General features: G+C 36.4%; 1 protein-coding gene across 2 annotated transcripts in view; it reads left to right on the top strand.

Moving 5' to 3' along the window:
• COL9A1 (collagen type IX alpha 1 chain) overlaps positions 1–22,602 on the top strand; it is a 91,404-nt gene that overhangs the window by 30,979 nt on the left and 37,823 nt on the right. For both annotated transcript variants that reach the window (XM_033103492.1, XM_033103491.1), the window contains 14 exons: positions 965–1,018; positions 1,690–1,722; positions 2,444–2,500; positions 3,934–3,987; positions 11,625–11,678; positions 14,218–14,271; positions 17,251–17,304; positions 18,725–18,778; positions 18,917–18,970; positions 19,106–19,159; positions 19,593–19,646; positions 20,698–20,742; positions 21,825–21,878; positions 21,983–22,036. In XM_033103492.1, coding sequence (XP_032959383.1) covers positions 965–1,018; positions 1,690–1,722; positions 2,444–2,500; positions 3,934–3,987; positions 11,625–11,678; positions 14,218–14,271; positions 17,251–17,304; positions 18,725–18,778; positions 18,917–18,970; positions 19,106–19,159; positions 19,593–19,646; positions 20,698–20,742; positions 21,825–21,878; positions 21,983–22,036 — 729 coding nt within the window. The remainder of the gene's footprint in view (positions 1–964; positions 1,019–1,689; positions 1,723–2,443; positions 2,501–3,933; positions 3,988–11,624; positions 11,679–14,217; positions 14,272–17,250; positions 17,305–18,724; positions 18,779–18,916; positions 18,971–19,105; positions 19,160–19,592; positions 19,647–20,697; positions 20,743–21,824; positions 21,879–21,982; positions 22,037–22,602) is intronic.

Raw genomic sequence — 22,602 nt, 5'->3', positions numbered from 1 at the left:
AGGATCATTATATTATAATTTAACCAACAGAATTTAACTTTAGGCAATAAAGAGCTGAACTTTATAGAAGAAACTGCTGATAATAAGTGTTTGATGTTAATATTCAATAAATATTTCAAAAATGTTGAAGTAGTGATGTTATGTGAAAGACAGATAATTATAAACTCATTGAGAATAGGAGCCACATATTATATACTGTTGTTGCTTCCTATATATGCTTACTGTTTGACAAATTTATTTACTGAACAAATGAATGAATATGAAATGATTGTAAAGTTACATTAAATCTAAGATGCTTTTGACTTCTTATGGTAAAACATTAAGAAGGAAAACACATGCCAGGAGTAAGCTCTGGATATTAAAGACTAATTGGAATCTGTTTTCAATTGAGTGGCTTAGTTGAATTTAGCCATCTTTGACCTTTTGTCCATTTGCAAGAGACTGCAGTGACAGACCAAGTGATAGCTTATGGGGATTAGAACAATGGCGAGTCAGGCATTGCAGAGGTTAACCTTCCATTTCACAGCTTCAGGCTCCCTGCAAGCCTTCTTTTGCTACCAATAGGGGAATGGCACTAGCAGTATTGACTGTTCAGCTCCTCTGTAAATCAACTAGAAAAATGTCATGTTTCTGGTTTGTTTTCAGGGTAGACAAAGTTATCATTCCATAGAGAATTGGCTTAGCTTTTTCCCACGTCTCCCTCTGCCTTGTTTTATTACTCTGGTGAGACTGGAACCCCTTTATTCTTCTGGTTTTGTGGAGCTAATTAGATTATGGGCCACCAATTGATTTTGGTGGCAAGTCTATGCATGGCTGAGCTCTGTAAGGATTTCTAGTAATATCATTCTCATATAGGGGAATGCCTTGAAAAAGTCCCACTTACCATTAAAGTCCCTCTCACCAGTTTTGTGCACTTGTTTTGACGTGTTTATAACCACTGTGTCACAATTTTCAAATAATTTAGGGTGACCCTGGGAGAAGAGGACCACCTGGACCTCCTGGCCCCCCGGGACCCAGTGTAAGTTATTTGCAGCTTGAATTTCTCTGTGTCTGGAGAGTCAGGATGAAAGAAATGCAAGAACCAAAAGAAAAAGAAAAAAAAAAGAAATAGCTGTTAATTGATTCATCCTAAAATTCTAAAATAGCCACCTTTTTTTTTTTTTTTTTTGCACTCATTCAGAGCATGGGTCTTTTTAGGCCAGAAAAGTAGAGGAATCACAATAACTTAAAAGGTGGTTTTCACGGGGAATGGCTACTTATTATTTTGAGTCTTTTGATGCTTATGATTTCTCAAATGCTTAAAATTTGGATGTATGAAAGGAACGTTTTCAAATGAACTAGTTTTTACAGAGGATTTACATAGTAAGCAATTTAAAAAAAATAGGAGTTTAAGTAGGAGATAATTTATATTTTGAATTTATGATTCAGAGTTCCCCATATTTTCTATTCTGTCTCTCATTTCATCTCCCTTCAATCCCCTGACAGAATCTACTGCAATTCAGTGTTCTCTAAAAGAAATACATCCATGAGCCAAGTTTTAAGAATATTAGCATATTATATGTTGCCCTTTGTACCTGACATTTTATTGAACAAGTACATTTATATTTTTTCCCAATGAACATTCTATTATTAGACGATTTGAATGAAATATTTAGCTATATTCTTAACTTTAATATTTTCTTACTTTAGGGAACAATTGGCTTTCATGATGGAGATCCATTGGTAAGATGTTTTCCTTTGAACAAAATACAGTTTTAAGTCAAAGACCATGTAATATTCAGAAAAATTTTCTTTAAAATTATGTTGCTGGAAGATGTTGTATATTTGTCTTTTACTTTACTCAGATTGCAGAACAAACTAGTAAACTTGTGGCTTATATACATTCAGACTCTGTTTTTCATTATAGAAATATCTTTGTTTTTCCATAATCATTTTACTTTATGACAAGGGCATGTTTTTCCACTAGAGCCCCCAATTTTAAAAAGTAAAAGTCAAATAATTCGCTCTGAGACTTGTTTTACTTCTAGACTAATAGTCAAATGATGTTGGTAAACTGCAATAAATGCCATTTTGGCCCATTTGATGAGGGGATATAAACCTCAGGATAGAGTTAGTCCAGTGGATGGCGGGTAAGGGGAAAGGACCAGGTCGTGGTATAATGGGTTATCTGGAAATGTTTTATTTCTTTAATAAATTAAATCTAAAATAACTATGGCAAAATATTAACATTTCTTAAATCTGGATGGTGGCTATGTGGGGAAGGGTTTTTTATATTCTGTATTTTCTATTTAAAATGAAATAAAAAAAGGAAAGCGTTGTTCTCGGTTATTGAATGAATATAATTGCATTGGGGTTTTATAGCTGGAATCCCCCCCAAAATACAATTTGTCATAAAGTGGAGACCTTAGTTTATGCACTTTCTGTCTCTCTCGCTCTTTGGCAGTGTCCCAATTCCTGTCCACCAGGTCGCTCAGGATATCCAGGCATACCAGGCATGAGGGTAAGAGAATAATTTCAGTATTTTATTTGCAAGAGTGTTATCTGTAGAAAAGAGAGAGCCTTTCCTTTAAGCACTAGCCTTCCTGGTGCAGAGACCCCACTTAATGGATCAGGCAAGTCTGTATTGGCTTATTCTGTGGCTTAGTCTGTGGTCCTTATTCAGTCCTAGAAATTCTTGCTGGTGCCCCTGACAGGTCTTCCTACTGAGACACAAATGTTTGCTTACACAGTACTTTTGTTGTTCAGGAAAGAAATACCAATAAAATATATTGGATTGAGAGACTTTAGTCACCAAATTAAAGTTGAAAAATTTGCTTCCTATGAAGGGGAGTACTGCATGTACTGTATTTGAACCTGTCCTAGTTTTTATTTTTTAAATGGAGAAACTGTGTAAAATAAGGAAGAAAAGAGACTTTCCAAAAAGCACTTTTTCTCTCACTCTGCCATAATTACTTTAAATTTTCCATAAAAATGAAAAAATAAATACCAGATGCTGAAGTTAAATGGCTTTCTCTCTCCAGTCTATGAATCTAAAGTGATTCTGAAAAATTCCAGACCAATGGAGTTCTGCTGTGAGCTAAAAAATCCCAAGGCACTGGTTTTCCAATTATGGTTTTCTCTGTTTAGTTTTAGTGGATTCCAACAACTGCAGAAGATTTGGGCCTGGATTGGTGTCTTGTTTTTCACAAAGATTTTCACTCTTGGAGCGAGAGAGGCTCTGACAGTGAAAGCTCTGATAGACTTAATTTTGGAATGTTCATTTCATATTTGCCGCATGTTATTGTCCAAAGCACACATATGCTTAGAACAGGTATACTGACAAGAAAAGATAGGGAAATTTCTCATGCTTATGCAGCCTTCACTGACTGCTCTTTAGAGATTTCTATTTGCACTTAAGATTGTGTACAAGAAGAGGCAGAAAGCTGTACATCTGCATAAGTCCCTTCTTCCACCTCCAGGAAGGAGGTGGGTATAAAGAGGGCAGAAGGGTTTTCAGAGCCCTTCAGAGAGCTCCAGAGAGCTGGGGATAGCCAATTGAGTTCGGTCAGGGATGTCACCTCCAGAAAATAAGATATTGGAAGAGACTTAAAGCTCTTAACCCAACTGTGAGAGGAAGTTTGGGATGGAGGGATCTAGGGACCAGTAGGCAATGCATCATGTTGCTAAACCAGGTAATGGAGCTTTTGTTATTCTAGAACAGTGTTTTTCTATTAACTAAAACTGATGTTTACCATATATAGCAGTAATGTAACACATATGGTGCTATTAAGGTCACTTAGGGTAGTCATATAACCTTTTCCTTAGCAGCACATTGACACAGATTTGGGGCAGCAAGATCACTTTAGGAATCTTCTGACCACATTCTGTGTCAAATCCAATACAACTATTTTTTATTTATTTGTCTATTTATTTATTTATTTTTGCATTTATTAGGGTCATAAAGGGCCTAAAGGAGAAATTGGTGAACCTGGAAGACAAGGGCACAAGGTAAGGAAAATGAGTATTTAGTGGGTAAATTGTGATTAGGAGGTAGTGATCATTTTTACTGTAAGGAATTATAAGGAATAACATAGCATGATATTTTACCCTTCCTTTTCAAATGATGATTGAAAAATTCTCTGTAGATGCCTCAATAGTCTGGCTAAGCCTAATATTCTAATGTTGTTCAATTACAAAAAACAAAGAAAGCACCATACATTTCCCTTCTTTTCTGTATTGCTACCGTTTGCTTTCCTTTTCAAATCAATCACATTCAGCTTTTTTCCTTGATGTTTTTGACAGTCAAATGTTATACAGCTAGCTTTTTCATGGCACTACACAAAATTTTATGACAACTATAAAATTGTATGACAAGTGTTGCTGAGACTAGCAAACAGAGAAGTTGGTAACTGGCTGATAGCTTCTGGTATTAAGTTCTGAAATAATTTAGCTATTTCTGATCTTATTTCAATATAACTTAGATTTTGACTAATCTGGAAGTTAGCAATAAGAGTTATGCTATTGTCTGGATACAAACATGGAATCCATAGCACAGGTTGCATTGGGGCTGGCATGCCCTGTGGAAAAACCAAGGCTGAAATTTAAAACAAAGTGGCTTACTTTTCCTTTTTTATCCACTAGTATAAATCTTATTTAAGTGTCTAAGAATTTGACTTCCTGTATAGTAGAATTTTTGTCTCTGTTAATTCTATATTTTCCAAGATCAAACTGTTCTTATTAATGCAGGTCCTCTGGACTTTGTTGACTATGTTTTTCTGTACCTTTATTGAGTAGTGGCAGAAGATTAGTCTTTTCCTTTGGATGTTTAAAGCTGGAGAAGCAATTTATTAATATATTCAAGCATTGATATACTTGAACTCCTTAGTAAAAATCAGACTGCTGAACAACCTCAGGTAATCAGGATAAATGAGCCAATTTTCTGTACCTTATTACAGTTTGAACATTTATTGTAGAAGGTTTATTTTTTATTAGTTAGGTTCTGAATAATTAAGGCATTTTATTTATCTGGAATATAACAGCTGGGTTCTTAAGTTGTAATTGGAGAAAACAAAAAATATTTCTGCATGCCATTCTTCTGCTGAATCTTAAAATTCATAATTTTAAAAATTCAACAAATATTTATTAAGTAACTTTTATGCGCTACTGTTTATTTTAAGTACTAGGGGCACAAAAAAAATATATATATATGTGTCCAACTACAGGGTGCTGACTAAATTAAATATGATATATCTATATAATAGGATATTATTTAACCACAAAAATAAGTGTGTAAGAATATTAAATTACACTAAAAGATATTTATGAGGTAATACCCATGGTAAAGCAGATACAGACTTCTGTTATTTTTATGCTATGCATCCTTTCCTTCTTCTTTTGATGACTCCTTTTCTCTGGGAACTTCTACTCCCCCATCCCATGGGATATGGGGATAGAGCTGTCAATCAGAGTATCTCTCCATTCTCCCCAGGAAACCAGTAGTTTTGATACCTATACAACAAATTAGTTATCTGGACTCTCAAATTTGGTTTGGTCTGCAATGAGGAACATGCAAATTGTTTTGGTGTGTGAGATAATTGGCCACAATTTTCATTTGAATTTGTTGAAAATTCTTTTAATTTATTTTGCATGTTTGTGTCACTTAAAACTTGCAATGGTGTTTTTAAAAATTGACATATGAAAATAGGATAGCTATTGAATAATAGCTCCTTGAATAATTAACTTTGAAAGGGCTAATAGATGCACTGAACTGTGAAACTGAAAGCAGAATGATGAAGAACTAAGAGTAGGGGTCTGAAGTTTGCACTTGGATTCACAATTCTGCCTTGAATTTACTCAATAAATTATTTTTAAAATATTTTTAAATCATTTATGAATATAGGAATAAGTAGTCAAAATATTTCAGTAAAATGATAATAAATTGCTACTTCTAAATTTGTCATTTAAGTTTGTGATTATTGATTAGTTGTGTGCTATTCATCTGCTGGTGAAATATTTAAATCAACTACATTACTCGAAGGTTTATAAAGACTGAGAAAATACCCCAAACCCTGCAAATGAACACTTAGAGTGGACATATCAATCACTATTGTTTTTGTAGGTAGGTAGAGAAATATAAGTAGTATTTAATTATACACATCTTTTGATTATCTGCTATGAGCTAACTAATTTACAGGCTTTCCCACTGGGACTGCCTCTCCCCACTGTCAATCCTATGTTCTTATAGAAAATAATCTGAACATAATTATGAGACTAAAACCACTATGTAAGATTGTATAATTAATTCAAAGATCAAGTATAAATGATTTAGGTATGACCTAGTTCTTTGCAGCATATGTTCAAATGCTCTATATTAATACTGCTGTTAAATTTTATGTATCTCTGTGTGTGTGTGTGTGTGTGTGTGTGTGTGTGAAAATCTCTAAATATAAGGTATAGTCTGTGGCAAAAATATCGTGAATCAAAACATGTAATAAGCAATAGAAATGGATCTTATGTAATTTTATTTACATAATATTAAAAATAAAGAGTTTTTCTCATGATTAATTTCACAATTTAAGACAGATATCTATTATCACAGAAATGCAGGGAAGTATATCTATTGTAACAAGTAAAACTTGTCAGAGAGAAAATAACTTCTCTTTCAGAGTTAATCAAGTAATCTTTCTGTAAGAAGGAGTAGTTGGATTTCTTTATGGAATATATTAACATTTAAAAGTGCATGAGAGGTTATAGAATTAATATGAAAAAGTCAAAACAATAATTAGTTAGAAAACAATGGAAATATATTCCATTGGCAATAGTTATGAAATAGTCAAAATACTTTGGAACAAATTTAAGAAATATTTAAGACTAATATGAAGAAAAGAAGAAAACTTTATTGATATAATAGAAAGAAAAAAATTTGATTCAATAGGAAGGTAAACTGAATTACAAGATAGAAAGACTCAATATTGTAGAGAGTCTAATTCTCTACATATTAATCTATTAATTTAATGCAGTCCTGATACAAAGCAAGTAGTATTTTTGTGAAGATCTGCCCCAAAATTCTCAGGTTCATCTAGAAGAGTCAACACTTAGGAAAACTGAAAAATAAGAGTAACTATAAATGAAAATAAAGGTAAAGGAATTCCACCTGAGATTAAAATGTATTATAAAATTGCAATAATTAAAATGTTGTGGTATTGGGAGGGTGATCCAAAATGGTGGAGTAGATAAATGCTGTGCTTGCCTCATCCCAAGAACATATCAAAATTACAACTAAATTATAAAACAGTCTACCTGGAAAACCATCTGAAGTCTAGCTGAACAGAAGTTTTATAATTAAGAATATAAAGAAGAAGCCATGTAGAGACTGGTAGGAGGGGCAGAGATGAGAAATAAGCTGCTCCCACACCCATGTGTGGCAGTTGAAAATCAGGAGAGATGTCTTGGCCACAGAGTTTCCCAATGAAGGAATAGGGGAGCCCAGTCCCCCACACCAGGCTTGGAATACTGGTGCAGGGAAGAGCAGCCCCCACATCTTCTGGCTGTAAAAAACAGTCGGGATTCCGACCATTCAGGTGGGATGGAAAGCTGTTGGAAACCTGGGCATCCTCATAAAGGGACCGTGAAGGCACTCACCCTGGGCTCCTGTGGAGGGACGGTGACTCAGGGGGCATAGGAGACATATGGTGAGAGATTGAGGTGTGTAAATTCAGGGCGAAGACTGGACAGGGGCCCTATGTGGTGCCCTCCTCCTATGCAGTCACACGTGGACACCATCTTTCCTGTGTTGAACCCAGCCCCACAGGCCAAATCAGAATCTTATTGGCCTGGTGAGCTGCTCCACCCTGCTGACTCACTGAGTCCCAGCCACAGCCAATTTCATCGTGCTGGAGGCTTTATCAGTGGCTGAACCTTTCTGGAGTGTCCTGGTTTTTTGTGGAACTACCCCAGACTGGGTACTGGTGTCAGCTGTCCTCAGTTTGCAGTGTGACCTTTCCCATGCACCTCTAGGTACAGCATAGGCAGTGATCAACTGTGGATTGTTTTGTAGCTCCTACCAGGTACTTCCTGGCTAGGCACACGTAGTGGCTGACCTGGACCTGCACCAGAGCCCCTCCCAGAGAGGCCCCAGAACTAACATATCTGGAGATTGGCTTCAGACCACCAATTAGCAGAGCACCACCCAATTAGCCCCATAAAGGGTGGTCTCAACAGGCACCAGAGCCTGCTGGGGCAAGTCATGTTCCATGAGATAACCCCCCATATAGTGGCCCGTAAAATGTGGTCGTGGCCAAACCTCACAGCCAGTCAGCCTGAAGGTTAATACCTCACATGATATGCCAACAGCAATCAAGGCTCAACAGGAGGGCACCCACAACCCACACAAGGGATGCTCCTGGAGCATCTGGTGAGGTGACCAGGGAAACTGTGCCACTGTGCCCCACAGGACACCTACTACATAAGGCCACCTGGCAAGATTGGGAGACATTGCAGCCCTACTTAATACATAGAAACAAACACAGAGAGGCAGCCAAAATAAGGAAACAAAGAAATACATCCCAAATGAAAGAACAGGAAAAAACTCCAGAAAAAGAACTAAACGAAATGGAGGCAAGCATCTTACCAGAGACAAAGTTCAAAATGGTGGTTATAAAGGATGCTCAAGGAACTTAGTGAGAACTTCAACAAAGAGATAACAAGCATAGCAATGGAAATAGAAACCACAAAAAAGAACCAGTCAGAACTGAAGAACACAATAACTGAAATGAAAACTGCACTAGAAGGAATCACCAGCAGACTGGATGAGGCAGAGGATTGAATCAGCAATTTGGAGGACAAGGTAGCAGAAAACACCCAATTGGAACAGCAAAAAGAAAAAAAGAAATGACCCTCCCCCCACACCCCCGCCAATAAAAGAAGAGAGTTGAAGAGACCTCGGGGACAACATCAAGGGTAACAACATTCACATCATAGGGGTACCAGAAGGAGAAAAGAGAAAGCAAGGGATTCAGAACCCATTTGATAAATAATGACTGAAAACTTTCCTAACCTGGTGAAGGAAATAGACATACAAGTCCAGGAAGTACAGAGAGTCCCCCAAAAAATGAACCCAAATAAGCCAACACTAAGACGCATTATAATTAAAATGGCAGAGGTTAAAGCAAGAGAAAATTCTAAAAGCAGTAAAAGAAAAGCAGTTAGTTACCTACAAGGAAGCTCCTGTAAGATTGTCAGCTGATTTCTCAACAGAAACTTTGCTGGCCAGAGTGATTGGCACATAGTATTCAAAGTGACAAAAAGCAAGGACCTACACCCAAGGGTACTCTGCCCAGCAAGGCTATCATGTAAAATCAAAGGACCAGACAAAGAGCTTTCCAGATAAGAAAAAGCTAAAGGAATTTTCACCACCAAACCAGTATTATGAGGAATGTTAGAGGGACTTCTTTAACATGGGGAAAAAGATAAACAAATAGGAATAATATCTATCAACAATAGCTTTCAATGTAAGTGGGTTAAATTCTCCAATCAGAAACACAGGGTGGCAGAATGCATAAAAAACTTACTATGTTGCCTACAAGAGACTCACTTCAGATTGAAAGACACACACAAAGTAAAGGAATGGAAAAAGTTATTTCATAAAAATGGAAACAAACAAAGTAAGCTGGGATAGCAATATTTAAACCAAACAAAATAGACTTTAAAACAAAAGCTTTAAAAAGAGGCAAGGAGGACCCAGTAATCCCACTTCCTGGTATTTATCCAAAGAAACCCAAACACTACTTCGTGGGATCTGTGCATCCTTATATTCATTGTAGCATTATTTACAATGCCCAACATGTGGAGGCAGCCTGGGTGTTCATTGATAGAAGAATGGATAAAGAGGAGGTGGTGCATGTATACAACGGAATATTGCTTGGCCAGTGGAGGGAATGGGTTCTTGCCATCTGCAGTGACAATGGATAGACCTGGAGGTAATTGTGCTGAGTGAAGTGTCAGACAGAGAAAGACAGATGCAATGTGATTTCGCTTATATGTGGAATCTAAAAAACAAAATAAACAAACAAATCAGAAACAGATTCATAGATACAGAGAAATTTTGATGATTGCCAGATGAGAAGAGGGTTGTGGGTGGGTGAAAAAGGGTAAGGGATAAAGTACAAATTGGTTGATACAAAGTAGTCATGGGGATGTAGGGAATAGCATAAGGATTATAGTCAATAATATTGTAATAACTATGGATGGTGTCAGATGGATACTAGATCTATTGGGGTGATAATTGGGAAGGGATTAGGGGCAGGGTGAAAAAGGTGAAGGGATTAAGAAGTACAAATTGGTAGTTACAAAATAATCATGGAGATGTAAAGTAAAGCATAGGGAATATAGTCAAAGATATGGTAATAACTATGCATAGTGCCAGGTGGGTACTAGCTTAGAAAGGGGGACCACTTCTTAAATTATATATATATATATATATATACACACACACACACACACACACATATATATATATGTAACCATATGCTATATGTCTGAAATTAATATACAATAATACTGAATGTCAACTGTAACTGAAAAATTAAAAAGGGGGGGAAACGGTGAAGGGCAATAAGAGGTCCAAATTTCCTGGTGTAAAACAGATAATTCATGGGGATGCAATGTACAGCATAGGAAATATAGTCAATAATATCGTGATAGCGTGGTACAGTGTCAGATGGTTGCTGGTCTTATCATGGTGATCACTTCTTTAGGTATCTAAATGTTGAATAACTATTGTGTACACCTGAAACTAATATAATATTGCATGCTACCTATATTTTTAATAAAAATCTTTTAAAAAATTGTGGTACTGGTAACATACAACAGAACAGTATAGCACAATAGGAAGTTTAGAAACAAGTGTATATAACAATTTAGTATATGTTAAAGATGAATTATCCAACTTGTGTGTAGAGAATCTACTATTCAATTAGTGATAATGGAGCCAGTGGCCATTACAAGGAGAAAAGAAAAAGGTAGATTTATATTTTACATCAAATAAATTAATGATAATTAAAGATTTCTATGTAAGAAATTAAATTACACAATTACTAGAAGTAAAATATGGAGGAATATTTACATATTTTTGGGATGGAGAAAGCTTTTATAGGAGTGACATCAAAGGTATAAGCCATGAAAGGAAAGACTGATTTAAATACATTGAACAAGTTGTATATGTTACAAAAATTATAAGAAAAGTTAAAAATGAAAATCATGATTAAATAATATTGTAGTTTATGGAGACGTTTGTATAGTACGATCATATTTTCATAATCATACCGCCCTAATACACACATATACTTGGAACATGAACACATAATTGTTTTTTCTCCCCCCCACCCCTTTCTTTAGAAAATCATCTAAAATGTTACTGGTATTTATAATTGAAAGGTGAAATTTGGATGATTTTATTCCTATACATCTCTGTATTTTCTGAATGTTCTGCAATTAACATGGATTACGCATGTAAAATAATTTTTGAGAGCATAGTAGAATAATTTGGGGGATGCCAAGTGCATTTACAATGTGCTGATCTAGACTGAGCCTGTTCCCATGTACATTTGCGAGAATAACATTTGGTGTGCGTTCCTGTTGCTGTTTAGGGTGAAGAAGGTGAACAGGGAGAACCAGGAGAAGTGGGAGCTTCAGGACCTCCGGTAAAGTATTTTAAAAGAACCATTTATTTAGGGTATGCCAATATTTTTTTTCATGATGTTTGGAATTTTTTTTTTATTTAGCATTTGGATTTATAGTGTTACATTAACACGATAGTCTCTATTTTTTCCCCCAAGGCAGCATTGGGAGATTATCATTTTTTCAACGTTGGAAAGGGTCCCCATTGTACATTAAAGCACTGTTTTAACAGAAAATATTCTACCTATAATTACATACATTCATTTACTAGATTTCAAGGCTAGGCAATCTGAAATAAAATATTGAACACAAGAGGAATAATATACATATATTATTATATATTAATTTATATATTATAATAATTTATATGCTTATATATTATAATAATTATATATTATATATTAATAATATATATTATGTTTTATGGTTCTATCACATGCTATAATAAGAAAATTTTGTGTATCCTGAATATGCAGCAGGTATATCATCTACTAAATTTAATGTAGCTTATGCCAACATGTAATCATTATAATTAGAACATTCTTAATTACTCATAATAATGTGTTTTAATAAAAAGTTGGTCTCTTGTGCTTCAGCAGATTGCTGCAATAATATCCACAGTGAGGTAATTGGGGACATCAGCATACTTCAATTTAAAATGTTTGTTAAATTGGAATTTACATTACTTTCATATATGAAAGTGGAGTTGGTACACCTTTTTTCTCCTCACAATGAGTAATAACAATTATGGAAATAATAATTTCAGAATATTCATTGAACCTTGCAGCTAGCCCAGATATGGACTATGTAAAAGAAACTCGGGTTCTGTTCTCAGAAACTACAGTTAGCAGAGAGAAACATGGGATCACCCTTCCTTCACCTGCTCTGCTCTCCCTGCAAGCTGGGCTTTTACAATGGTTTCAAGGAGCTGTGCAGATTAGTGCTTACCAGAGCTTATGGGAAATCAAGCTAAAGGAGTCAGAGAATCTGTAAGAAATAGCCTCTGCTTTTAAGTCACGTGAGAACTTTAAGAGTGTCTGGAGTCCAAGGTGTTTGTTCCAGAAACGTGCCTTCTCTGAGCTCTTAATGTGAGACAGTAAGGACATAGACTTTATTTTGCAGGTGGGAGATGGAGATGAAAAGTGTAAGAGACATATGCTTTTTTTGATCTGATGAAAATTTGGTAGGGACTTAAACAATTATTTTTGAAGCCATTCCCAAAGATTCTCAGCACAGGATTTTGCAAGCAGATTAAGAAAAAGTGTTTTCATGGATTAAAGATCTCTGTTGGGTGCTACATGGCTCAAGTGGTCCAGGAGGGGATCTCATTAGTGCTCACTGAACTTCTGGAGTTTGGGAATGGATATGACAAAATGTTTCTGTAAAATGCACAGATTGTCACTTTATAAATGTGTATCTATAAAGTAACACACAAATTTTGTTTTTTTAAACACTTTTTGGGACATTTATATACCAGCTCTGCCCTTCAAAGTAGTCACCTTGAGAGACGATGCATGGCAGTGTCATGTCACTGCTATGACTCAAATATTTTTAGAATTCTTTTTGTAGAATTGCCTTCAAGAAGGGCCGTTTTAATCTGATATGACCACATCTCACATTATATCCCAAGTGGATATCCTAAATTGGATCATCCTGCACATTTGTACTTCAGGTCGTTCCCAATTGATCTACATAGAATTTGTGACTGACCTGGATGAATAGTTGGCCATAGAATTGCTCCCATTTTCTCCAAGTGAGAACACAAGGAACTACCTGGCCTAGAGCTACTTTATTTTAAGCCAGTTACAGTGGACAGTTAACAAGTTGTGCAGAAGCAGCTACCCCACTTTCTTGATGGATCATGAAGCTCCCAAGAGAGCTCTTAAGCTCACTCTTCACAGGATCCATTTTTGGAGCCCTGCTGCTTTGGGGCCAGAGAGTCAAGAATGGTAACATTTCAGTATTGAAAGAGGTGCTAGATATCACATCCCACAGCCTCCTTTCTAGAATTACCCACTCCTGTGCCTGAGATTAGGTGAGATGGGTTTCTACTGCCCCAAATGAGTTCAGAAGGCCTGTATCATAGAAATGGTGTAATGAATAGTGACTACAAGAGGTTGACGGAGGCTCCAGCTCCGTTTATAGTTCATAAGCTTTTGTCAATTAGCCTGGGACCTAATTGCTTTTGATGGCATACATTGGGGAGAAAAAATTATTTCAAGGTCTAAAATGACAACCCTGTTCCATGTAAACAAGTTACAAACCATGGAGGAGGTGGGAATGGTAGTGTATTCTGTATATGAGTTAATGATATTTTAATCAGTAATTGTTCCAAGTCTGGGTTTATGTAAGTCTTCAGAATATTGAAAAAGGGTTTACTATCAGAAGAAATCTCCTTGGAGTTTTCTTTCTAAACTAGAAAAGTTCATCTATATAATGTCACTATTTCTTAGTGTTATCTTTGGTTAGGATCACATCCGTCTTCCGGATCATCTTTCATGATGAGATACAGAAATGTGTACTCCAACTACAGTAATTCACTTTTCTTTTTGACATTTCCAGGGAGCTCAAGGATTGAGAGGCATCACCGGCATAATTGGGGCCAAAGGGGAAAAAGTAAGATTGTGATGATGATACAATACCAAAATGTATAAATGTTTAAATTTTGGACCGTTTGAAAATATCTTCTTATCTTCAACAGCATCACTTTTCTTTTGTGTTTGGTACTTTGTCGATTAGGTTCTCACCTTTCTGTTATAAACATAGGTGATGGAAATGAGTAGTATGCATGATACTTGTCATGTATTGTATATACTTAGGCAGGTAAATAGGAGTAGACAGTGCTGTTATATTTATCTCTTTAGCATTATCTATAGTTAATACTGGTAACGCTGACACAATACCTGGAGAGAAAGGCTAAGACAGGGTAGGCTGGAAAGGGAGAGGTGAGAGAAGGCCAGATACCCACAAGGACATAGAGCCATCAGGGGCTCTCCTGCCAAACTGATTGCTGAGCCCTTCCTTCAACAGGGATCATACACTTGTGGCTGGAGTTCACCCCCTTGTTCTTTGCCTGGTCTTAGAGACCAGACTTTCTTAGTATTTACATAACAAGACATTGTGAGATGCTGGGGTGAGTGAAAGAGAAATAAGGACTTCAGCAAGTTTGTTATTTATGGAGGAAAAAAAAAAACAGAGATAACTAATTACAGTGCAAACAACAGAGCCATACATTTGAGGGCAAGTGGCATGAGGCAGTGAAGACGGAATGGCTAACCTTGGTAAGGGCTGGGAGGGCTCATGAAGGAGGTGGCATTAGAAGGATGTCGGGCCTAAGGATGAGGTATTACTGTTGATGGAAGATGGAGGCCAGGGAATGCTTTGGCTGAGTGAATATCACAAGCAAAGCAGTGGAAACCTAAAAGTTCATGATGCGCTCTGAAATGTTTTATATGCTCTGTATACATGCCTGTGTGTGTAGGGGTGTGTCTAGCTTCTCCACCAAATAGTAAGAAAATGGTTACCATTTCTAGAAACTATGTTAGGAAATCCTATTTGTAGGCTCCAGAGAAAACAGCAACAAGAACAAAAACACTCTTTTATCTACCACCACTTCTGACTCTTGCCCCATTCTCTTTAGAACCACTATTGGCAAATTTGTGTCATTCCACACAGAAGCACAGAACCTTTTATTAACAACTAAACAAGAACAACTTGCCCATTGTAGGTGCTCAATAAATGAAATTAAATGTTTTGTTTTAAAAGAGATGCACATTTTTTTAAATTGAAAGATTGATTTTGTGAATAATTTCCTCAATTTCATCTTTTTTAGCCTCTTTGTCTCTTGTACGTATTCTCATTCTGCCTGCTTTCCTCTTCCATTTCCTCTAGAATATTTCTTTCCTAAAAACACTGTACTTTAAAAAAACAGATTTTCTATTTCTACATTCATGTTATCTTAAGTAACATTCTGGGTGTATCTCTTCTGTTATTAAATAATAAATACCGTTTACTGTAAAGTTGCTGATACCTAGGCCTTTGCTTTTTCTGGGTTTAAAAACGTCTCCTAATGTATGTGACCCCTCACTTTGAAACCAGTTACTGTTCTTAATATGCTCTTTATTTGAGGTAATTTTCTACTTGGTATTTTTCAAAATTTCTCATTTCCTCTGATTTCTGTCAAATTGCTTTCAATAATAATAATAATAAAAGCTCTTCTCATGAACTCAGACTCCTGGAGTGGTTACCTAGTAACAGCAGTTTGGATCTGAGCTCCTGCTGAACCGCAGTATGAGAGAGAGAGGGGGAGTGCATCAAAGCCATTTCTTTCTCTTTTTTTTTCTCAAAGCCATTTCTCTAATGCAAAGTCTGGGCATACTCTCACAACACAGGCTGAATGACCAATTCAAGACCTTTTTCAGGTCTTCCAAACCTCTTCTTCCCTGGTGACTGTCGGATGCCTTCTGCTCTGTTCTGGTTTTCAGGGATCAAAGAATCCCAAAGCTCAGTGGTGCCTCTGCTTCACTTGTGTTCTTTCTTTGATTCTACCTATGTCTGAACCTTCTATCAAAGGCTTTTAAATTTGTAATTCTTACTACAGACACTGTCCACCTGCTTTTTTTGGCCTGACCTCTATCCAATACTCTTTTGACTGTTTTCCATCTATTTTATCATCTCTCCATCTCAACCCTGTTCATTAAGAGATGGCCTGTTCCCCTCAGTTGCATTTTTACCTTCTCATTCACTTAGTAAGAGAAAAAGAGTTAAAGAAGTAGGCTGTATTTTCTTATGTAGCATACATAGACAGCACTAAAAAATACCATATTTTTGTTTCAAAATCATAATTTGATTTTTATGATGAAAATAAGGAGGTGATATGTGTAATATATAACCAAGTCAGAGATAAGTTCAAGATAATTATATTTATAAAGCTTCGTAGCTCTCATGCCATCATCACTTGGTAGGATGAATTCGTTTTTGAGAGACTAGAATAACTACTTTATATAAACTGAACCTAACATCTATCCAGGATAGGAGGAGAGCTTCTCAAATCCTTATTACAATCCATTTTTCCAAATCATAAGGCTGAATTTCTTATCCTATATATGATTCTTTCTTGGTGGAAACCCAGAGTCCCAGAAATCCCTCCGACAGCTGTAGCAGTAGCAGAGTCCATGGCAACTATTTTTTGGGTGCCTCCTTGGTCTTCACTGTGAATGAATTCCCATAGGAATCCCGAGAACCCTGAGGGTAACTACCAAACCTCTTCCTGTAGGCTTGACAAGTTCTCTAAATAAGTACCAGTGTTTTTAGTTCATGTCCGCAATCAAGAATGGACGTAGTAGTAACTTAAAATATCTAGAGTGGTATGAAGATTAGGTGTAAGTACTTCTGGTGGGATGAGAAGATGTAAACTAGTGTTTGTATATTTCAGATGCCTTATTAACTACTCTTTGGGGTTCACTGATGAATAGAGTATATATTGCAAACACAAAACCTCCTTTTTATCTAGCTATTAAAATTCTTTAGAAAGACCGATGTGCCCTTTCTGATGCATGATTCATTTCAATTTCATTTCTTTGTCTTTTTTTGCAGGGTGCTCGGGGCTTAGATGGAGAACCTGGGCCTCGAGGCATCCCTGGTGCACCTGTAAGTACTTTTCCTTTTCCAAGACCCAATGATGGATATTTTTAGCATATGATAGATTTCTTTTTACTATGTATGTGTGTGTGTGCAAATGTCTTTTACATGTGAATAACTGAAGTAAAAAAATGAGCAATAATTTTTATATTTATTGTAAAAACTATTTTTTATATTTATTATAAAAACAAATTATTAATTTGTTTTAATTAAGAAAAGCATCTCTTTCTTGGGTACAGAGAAATGTTCTTCTGACTTCCTATGGGTTTGTTTTTCTCAAAGGTGAAGTTAAATTGTTAAGTTTGTATGTTTGCTGTTTCCCATTTTTTGGATGCTAGGATGCTTAGAGTCACAGTAACTATCTAATTTCAAGTTCCAGAGTAGTTCTATCCTTTTCTTTTTCTATGATTTCTGATCTCATTATTTAATATTTTGACTGTCATATGTACATGTGTCATGATTGTAGGCTGCTTCGCACGTTTTCTGGAAGTAAATAATCAAAGAAGCCATTCATTAATAATCACCTATACCACATGAAACGTAGAAAAGATATTAGTAAAATAGTATGTCCAACTATCAAGGTTGCATGGTCCGGTGGGAATGACAGAAAGTAACTAACCTATACATTATAAGCCCAAGTACTATTACCTTATACGATAGAGGTAATCCAAGCTAGAGGAAGGTTGGTCTGGGAAACAGCAGAGTATACAGGTCAGAAGAAGCACTGCTGGTGGTGATGGGGGTGCTGGCATAGGAGCTATCTCTGTCTGGACTGGAAAGTTTCTGTTGACAAGATGAACTTGAATATAAGGTAGAGAGTGTTTAATGCCAATCTGAGCAATAGGAACTGATCCAGTAGCAATTGGACAACATTTGAGGTTGTAGAGTAGTTAAACAATTCAACTAAAGCTGTATTTTGGGAAGAAACATCCTCTCACTTCTTGCCACCTATACCATATGTCAATATTAGCTTGCTAATTTTGACAGAGACCATTATTATCGACTGGGGAATTAAATAGTATGGAGGAAAGATATACAACTGATCTAAACCTCAACCCACCATGACAGTCTATGAGAATAGCTGATATGTAGACATAGTTACTAATGTCAAAGTTCCCTGTAGTACGGACCTTAATTTTCTTGTATCTATACATCCAAAGAGCACAGAAGCATGATGTACTTAAGATGAAATAAAAAAGACATGTAAGTCTCAATGATCCCTATGGCAATATCATTTTTTAAGACAACGTAATTTTTATGAAAAGATTTCTTGAACTAGGCATCCATGATGGCACAAAGCCACTGGGACGAAAAAGCAATAGTGAGGAAATGTGGATGGTGTTCTATAATTTCCAAAGTCTATCAATAAGTAACTTTTGCTTATATTAACTTACATTTTGCTTATATTAAAAATTTTATTTTTATACAGGGTGATCAAGGACAGCGAGGACCTCCAGGAGAAGCAGGTCCCAAGGGAGATAGAGTGAGTCTGTATTAGTGTTAATCATGACAAGCCTCATGCTTTTCAGTGTCCTCTGCTGATTACGCTTATCTTTTTGACATGCCCTCAGTCTGGTGATAATTGAGCGTGTCTTGTCAATCCTTTCCTTTCTGCCTGCAGGGAGCTCAAGGTCCTAGAGGAATTCCTGGCGTCCCTGGGTCCAAAGGAGATACGGTAGGTCCTGTGCTGTAGTCATCAAGCACATTTTTCAAAGTGGTTATTAACTTGTAATCAAACATTAGAAAATAAGGAAGGGGAAAAGAATGTGACTGTTTCTAAGAGACAGTGTGTTTCTTTGTGTGTCTTTAGGGCTTGCCAGGTGTGGATGGCCATGACGGGATACCTGGAATACCTGGAACAAAGGTAGCTGTGTGAGTTAGTCCAAGAGTGAATAGGGCCATCTCTGTCCTGGCCAACCAAGTACAGTATTTCCACAACTACATTACTGGGAGATTTAATTCGCTCGTTTGGGCTCTTTTCCTCCTTTTAAGTTTTTAATCAAGTGTTAATTCCAAATACTTGTTATAATAGTATGTTTGTTTGCTTGGTTTCAGGAACTCAGTAAAATTGTCCCGTTGATGACAGTAGGCTGAGGGAAACTGTGTAGTTTGATTGAATTTTTGTCCTAGGTCGTACTGTACTCCTATCCCCCACCCTGAACTGGGTCATATGCTAAAACTGCATTTAAGGTCAGGGTAGGGATAATCCTTTTACTTAGAAGCCCTGTGTCCTTCCTTTTCTTAAAAGAAATACAGGTCATATAGGTTCAAGGATGTGATAAAATCTTTTTTTTCAGGGTGACCCAGGGAAACCTGGACCTCCTGGTGATGCAGGATTGCAGGGGTTTCCTGTAAGTATTTGGTTCTTATATGTTTACTGGTTTATAGACATATTGTTTGATATATACAGATATAAATTTATGGGAGAAACATGTTAAGTAATTTGATAAGTTCTAGGGAAGATACAATGCTTTAATTTTACATTTACATTTTTGTACTTTTTCTCTGAGGAACTAGTTATCTCTCTAATGACATACTAAGCTTTAGTTTTACATTGAGCATCTCTCTTCTCTCTTAGGGTCACTCAATCTTCCTTACATCTTTTTACGAACCCTGAGCTGTGGGTCATGTACTTTCTCCGACTTTTAACCAGTTCTGAAGTTCTTGTTAAGAGGGTTGAGCAGTAAGAGGGCTGAGCGTATGCTCAGGAGCAATGTGAGAGATAAACTATCGGTTTTTGATTACATACTATTTTGAATTATTCAAAGTGGTGTCTCCCTGAATAAATGTTGCTGGGAATTCATGTGCATTATACTATATGTGTCCTTGGCTCTTTGAAAGCAAATGTTTCAAGTTATTAATAATAAGGAATACTTGGTAATGCTGAGGACTGGCCTCCAATTTATTATCTAACACTTTTAAAATAATCAGCGAGAGAATATTAGGACTCCCAATAGTACCAATCTTAGTTAGTTAGACAGTTAGACCCAGCATTCACCAGCAATTCTTTTTTTTTTTTTTCACTTAAGTTCTGGGTTTTCGATAGGTCCTTATTTTGTTATTCTTGTACATTAAATCATGCTGGTAAGAGCTCCCATTGACCTAAAAATGGTACTGGATTGTAATTTGGAAGCTCATCCTTGAAAAATAACTTTAGAGGTAAGATTTGCTTTAAGGGTATTCAGATTTAACAAGCCAGATACACTAAAGTCATACCTTCTAAACTGTGGGTAGTTCTATACCCAACTGTTTAGAGATGGGGACCTAGGAAGAACCTTCCTCAGAGTAATGCTTTGAGGTTGTCACGATTCTCTTAGCCCCTGAGCAGTGTGAAGTGGGCTTGGCATCTCAGGGATTCGCAGATGAGGTGATTAAACCCATGTCCTGTGTGCATTCTTTTAGGGTGTGCCTGGAATTCCTGGTGCAAAGGGTGTTGCTGGTGAAAAGGTAAAAGGTTAAAACTTTTAAATTAATACTTCTAGTTCTATTTCTTTACTCTTTTACTAATATATTTTATCATTTTTAATATGTTCAACCTGGCTTTTATTTTATATTTGACCCTAAGGAGAAATCAAAAGGGCTCTACGTCTTCAAATGCCAAACTCTTCCCCAGCTGCAGAAAGAATACATTGACAAAGAGTTGCTGATTAGACTTCCTTTTTAAAAGTGTCATCTTTTGCCACTATAAAACAGAGAAAATTTTGTTTTTTACCACTTAAAATAAGAAAGATATTTTTAAGCCATAAAAATTATGTCAGTGAATATTATTCAGATGTAGCTTAAACTAAAAAGATATTAGCCATCTTGTTCACACACTGATCAACCAGTGCTTATATTCTAGCAATTAAAAACAATAGGTGAAAGAAACAATGAAAGGGATATAATATAGCCTTACTTTAAATAAAATAGATAAAATGTGAATAATGTAGTAATTGCTCACTATGAAATTATATGACTACAGCCACCCAAGCATAGTGGGTCACGGCATCTTGGGCAGAGATGTCCCCTAATAAGTGGATGGTGAGAGATGGGTGGTGGAGATGGCCTCCCCAGACAGGTGCTTTCCCTGGAGCTTGCTGGCAGGGTTTTCTCAACAGCACATCATCTTATTTCCTCATGTTGACAGAATTCTTTATGCTTTTAATAGTGTTGAAGTCCAGTAAAAGGGCCCAAAGAAGTGTATTGAAGGTGAAATGGTAAAGTGAAGACATATATAATTAATATAATGAAGAAAGAAAAATACTCTCATATTCTTGTCACGCTAAAGACCTTTATTCTTTGATAACTGACTTTCATTTTTTGATACTTTTCCTATACTTCTGGGAATAACAAAACTGTATTCTGAAACTAAAAAAAAAAAAAAAAAAAATTTATGTATTCACCAAGAAAGAGATTCTACACCCTTCCACATTCTAAATATGAAATTGAGAAATTAATGCTATTTAAGTGTAAGAAATACCCACTCTGGGTAAGACAGGCTGATGATTACGTTTACTTACCGTCTGAATTATGTTGCATTTTGCCCTTAGGGTAACACAGGTGCTCCTGGGAAGCCTGGTCAACTGGGGAATTCAGGCAAACCGGTAAGATGCCATAAATTACCTTTCCACATGTTCTAACCCATTGTAATCACTAAGCAAAGGATTAGGAAATGTTAACTTTCACTCTACCTGCCTTCCTCATACAGGGCCAACAGGGGCCACCAGGAGAGGTTGGACCACCAGGACCCCGGGGACATCCTGTGAGTATTCCTTTTCTGTAGGACTTTCCCAAAATGCCTTAGGGCTTTGCTTCCTCTCTCCCTCCCTCCCTCCCTTCTTTCCTTCCTTCCTTCCTTCCTTCCTTCCTTCCTTCCTTCCTTCCTTCCTTCCTCCCTCCCTCCCTCCTTCCTTTCCTTCCCTTCCTTTCCCTTCCCTTCCCTTCCCTTCCCTTCCCTTCCCTTCCTTCCTCTGTGAATGCCTTCTGATGTTTGATCATGTGGTAGTTCAATATGTTTGTTTTTCAGAAAGTGGAAATAAAAATGAGGTATTTAAAAAAGGCATGATGACACTTTTTGCTCTCATCCCATGTTGAAGGAAATATTTCAGTGTGATTAAAAAAAACTTTATTGAGTTTTTTAATTTTATAATTCCTATATTATATAATTCATCCATTTAAAGTATATAATTAATTGATTTTTAGTATATTTAGAGAATTGTGCAGCCATTGCTACAGTCAATTTTAAAACATTTTCATCACCCCCAAAATAAACTCTGTATCCACTTGTAGTCATTCAATTTTCCCCCATTCCCCTCAGTCCTAGGCAAA

This window comes from Rhinolophus ferrumequinum, chromosome 3 (assembly GCF_004115265.2).
Source record: "Rhinolophus ferrumequinum isolate MPI-CBG mRhiFer1 chromosome 3, mRhiFer1_v1.p, whole genome shotgun sequence".
Classification (NCBI taxonomy): domain Eukaryota; kingdom Metazoa; phylum Chordata; class Mammalia; order Chiroptera; family Rhinolophidae; genus Rhinolophus; species Rhinolophus ferrumequinum.
Note: the sequence above shows the minus strand (reverse complement) of the source record. Positions and strands in the feature narration are given on the sequence as shown.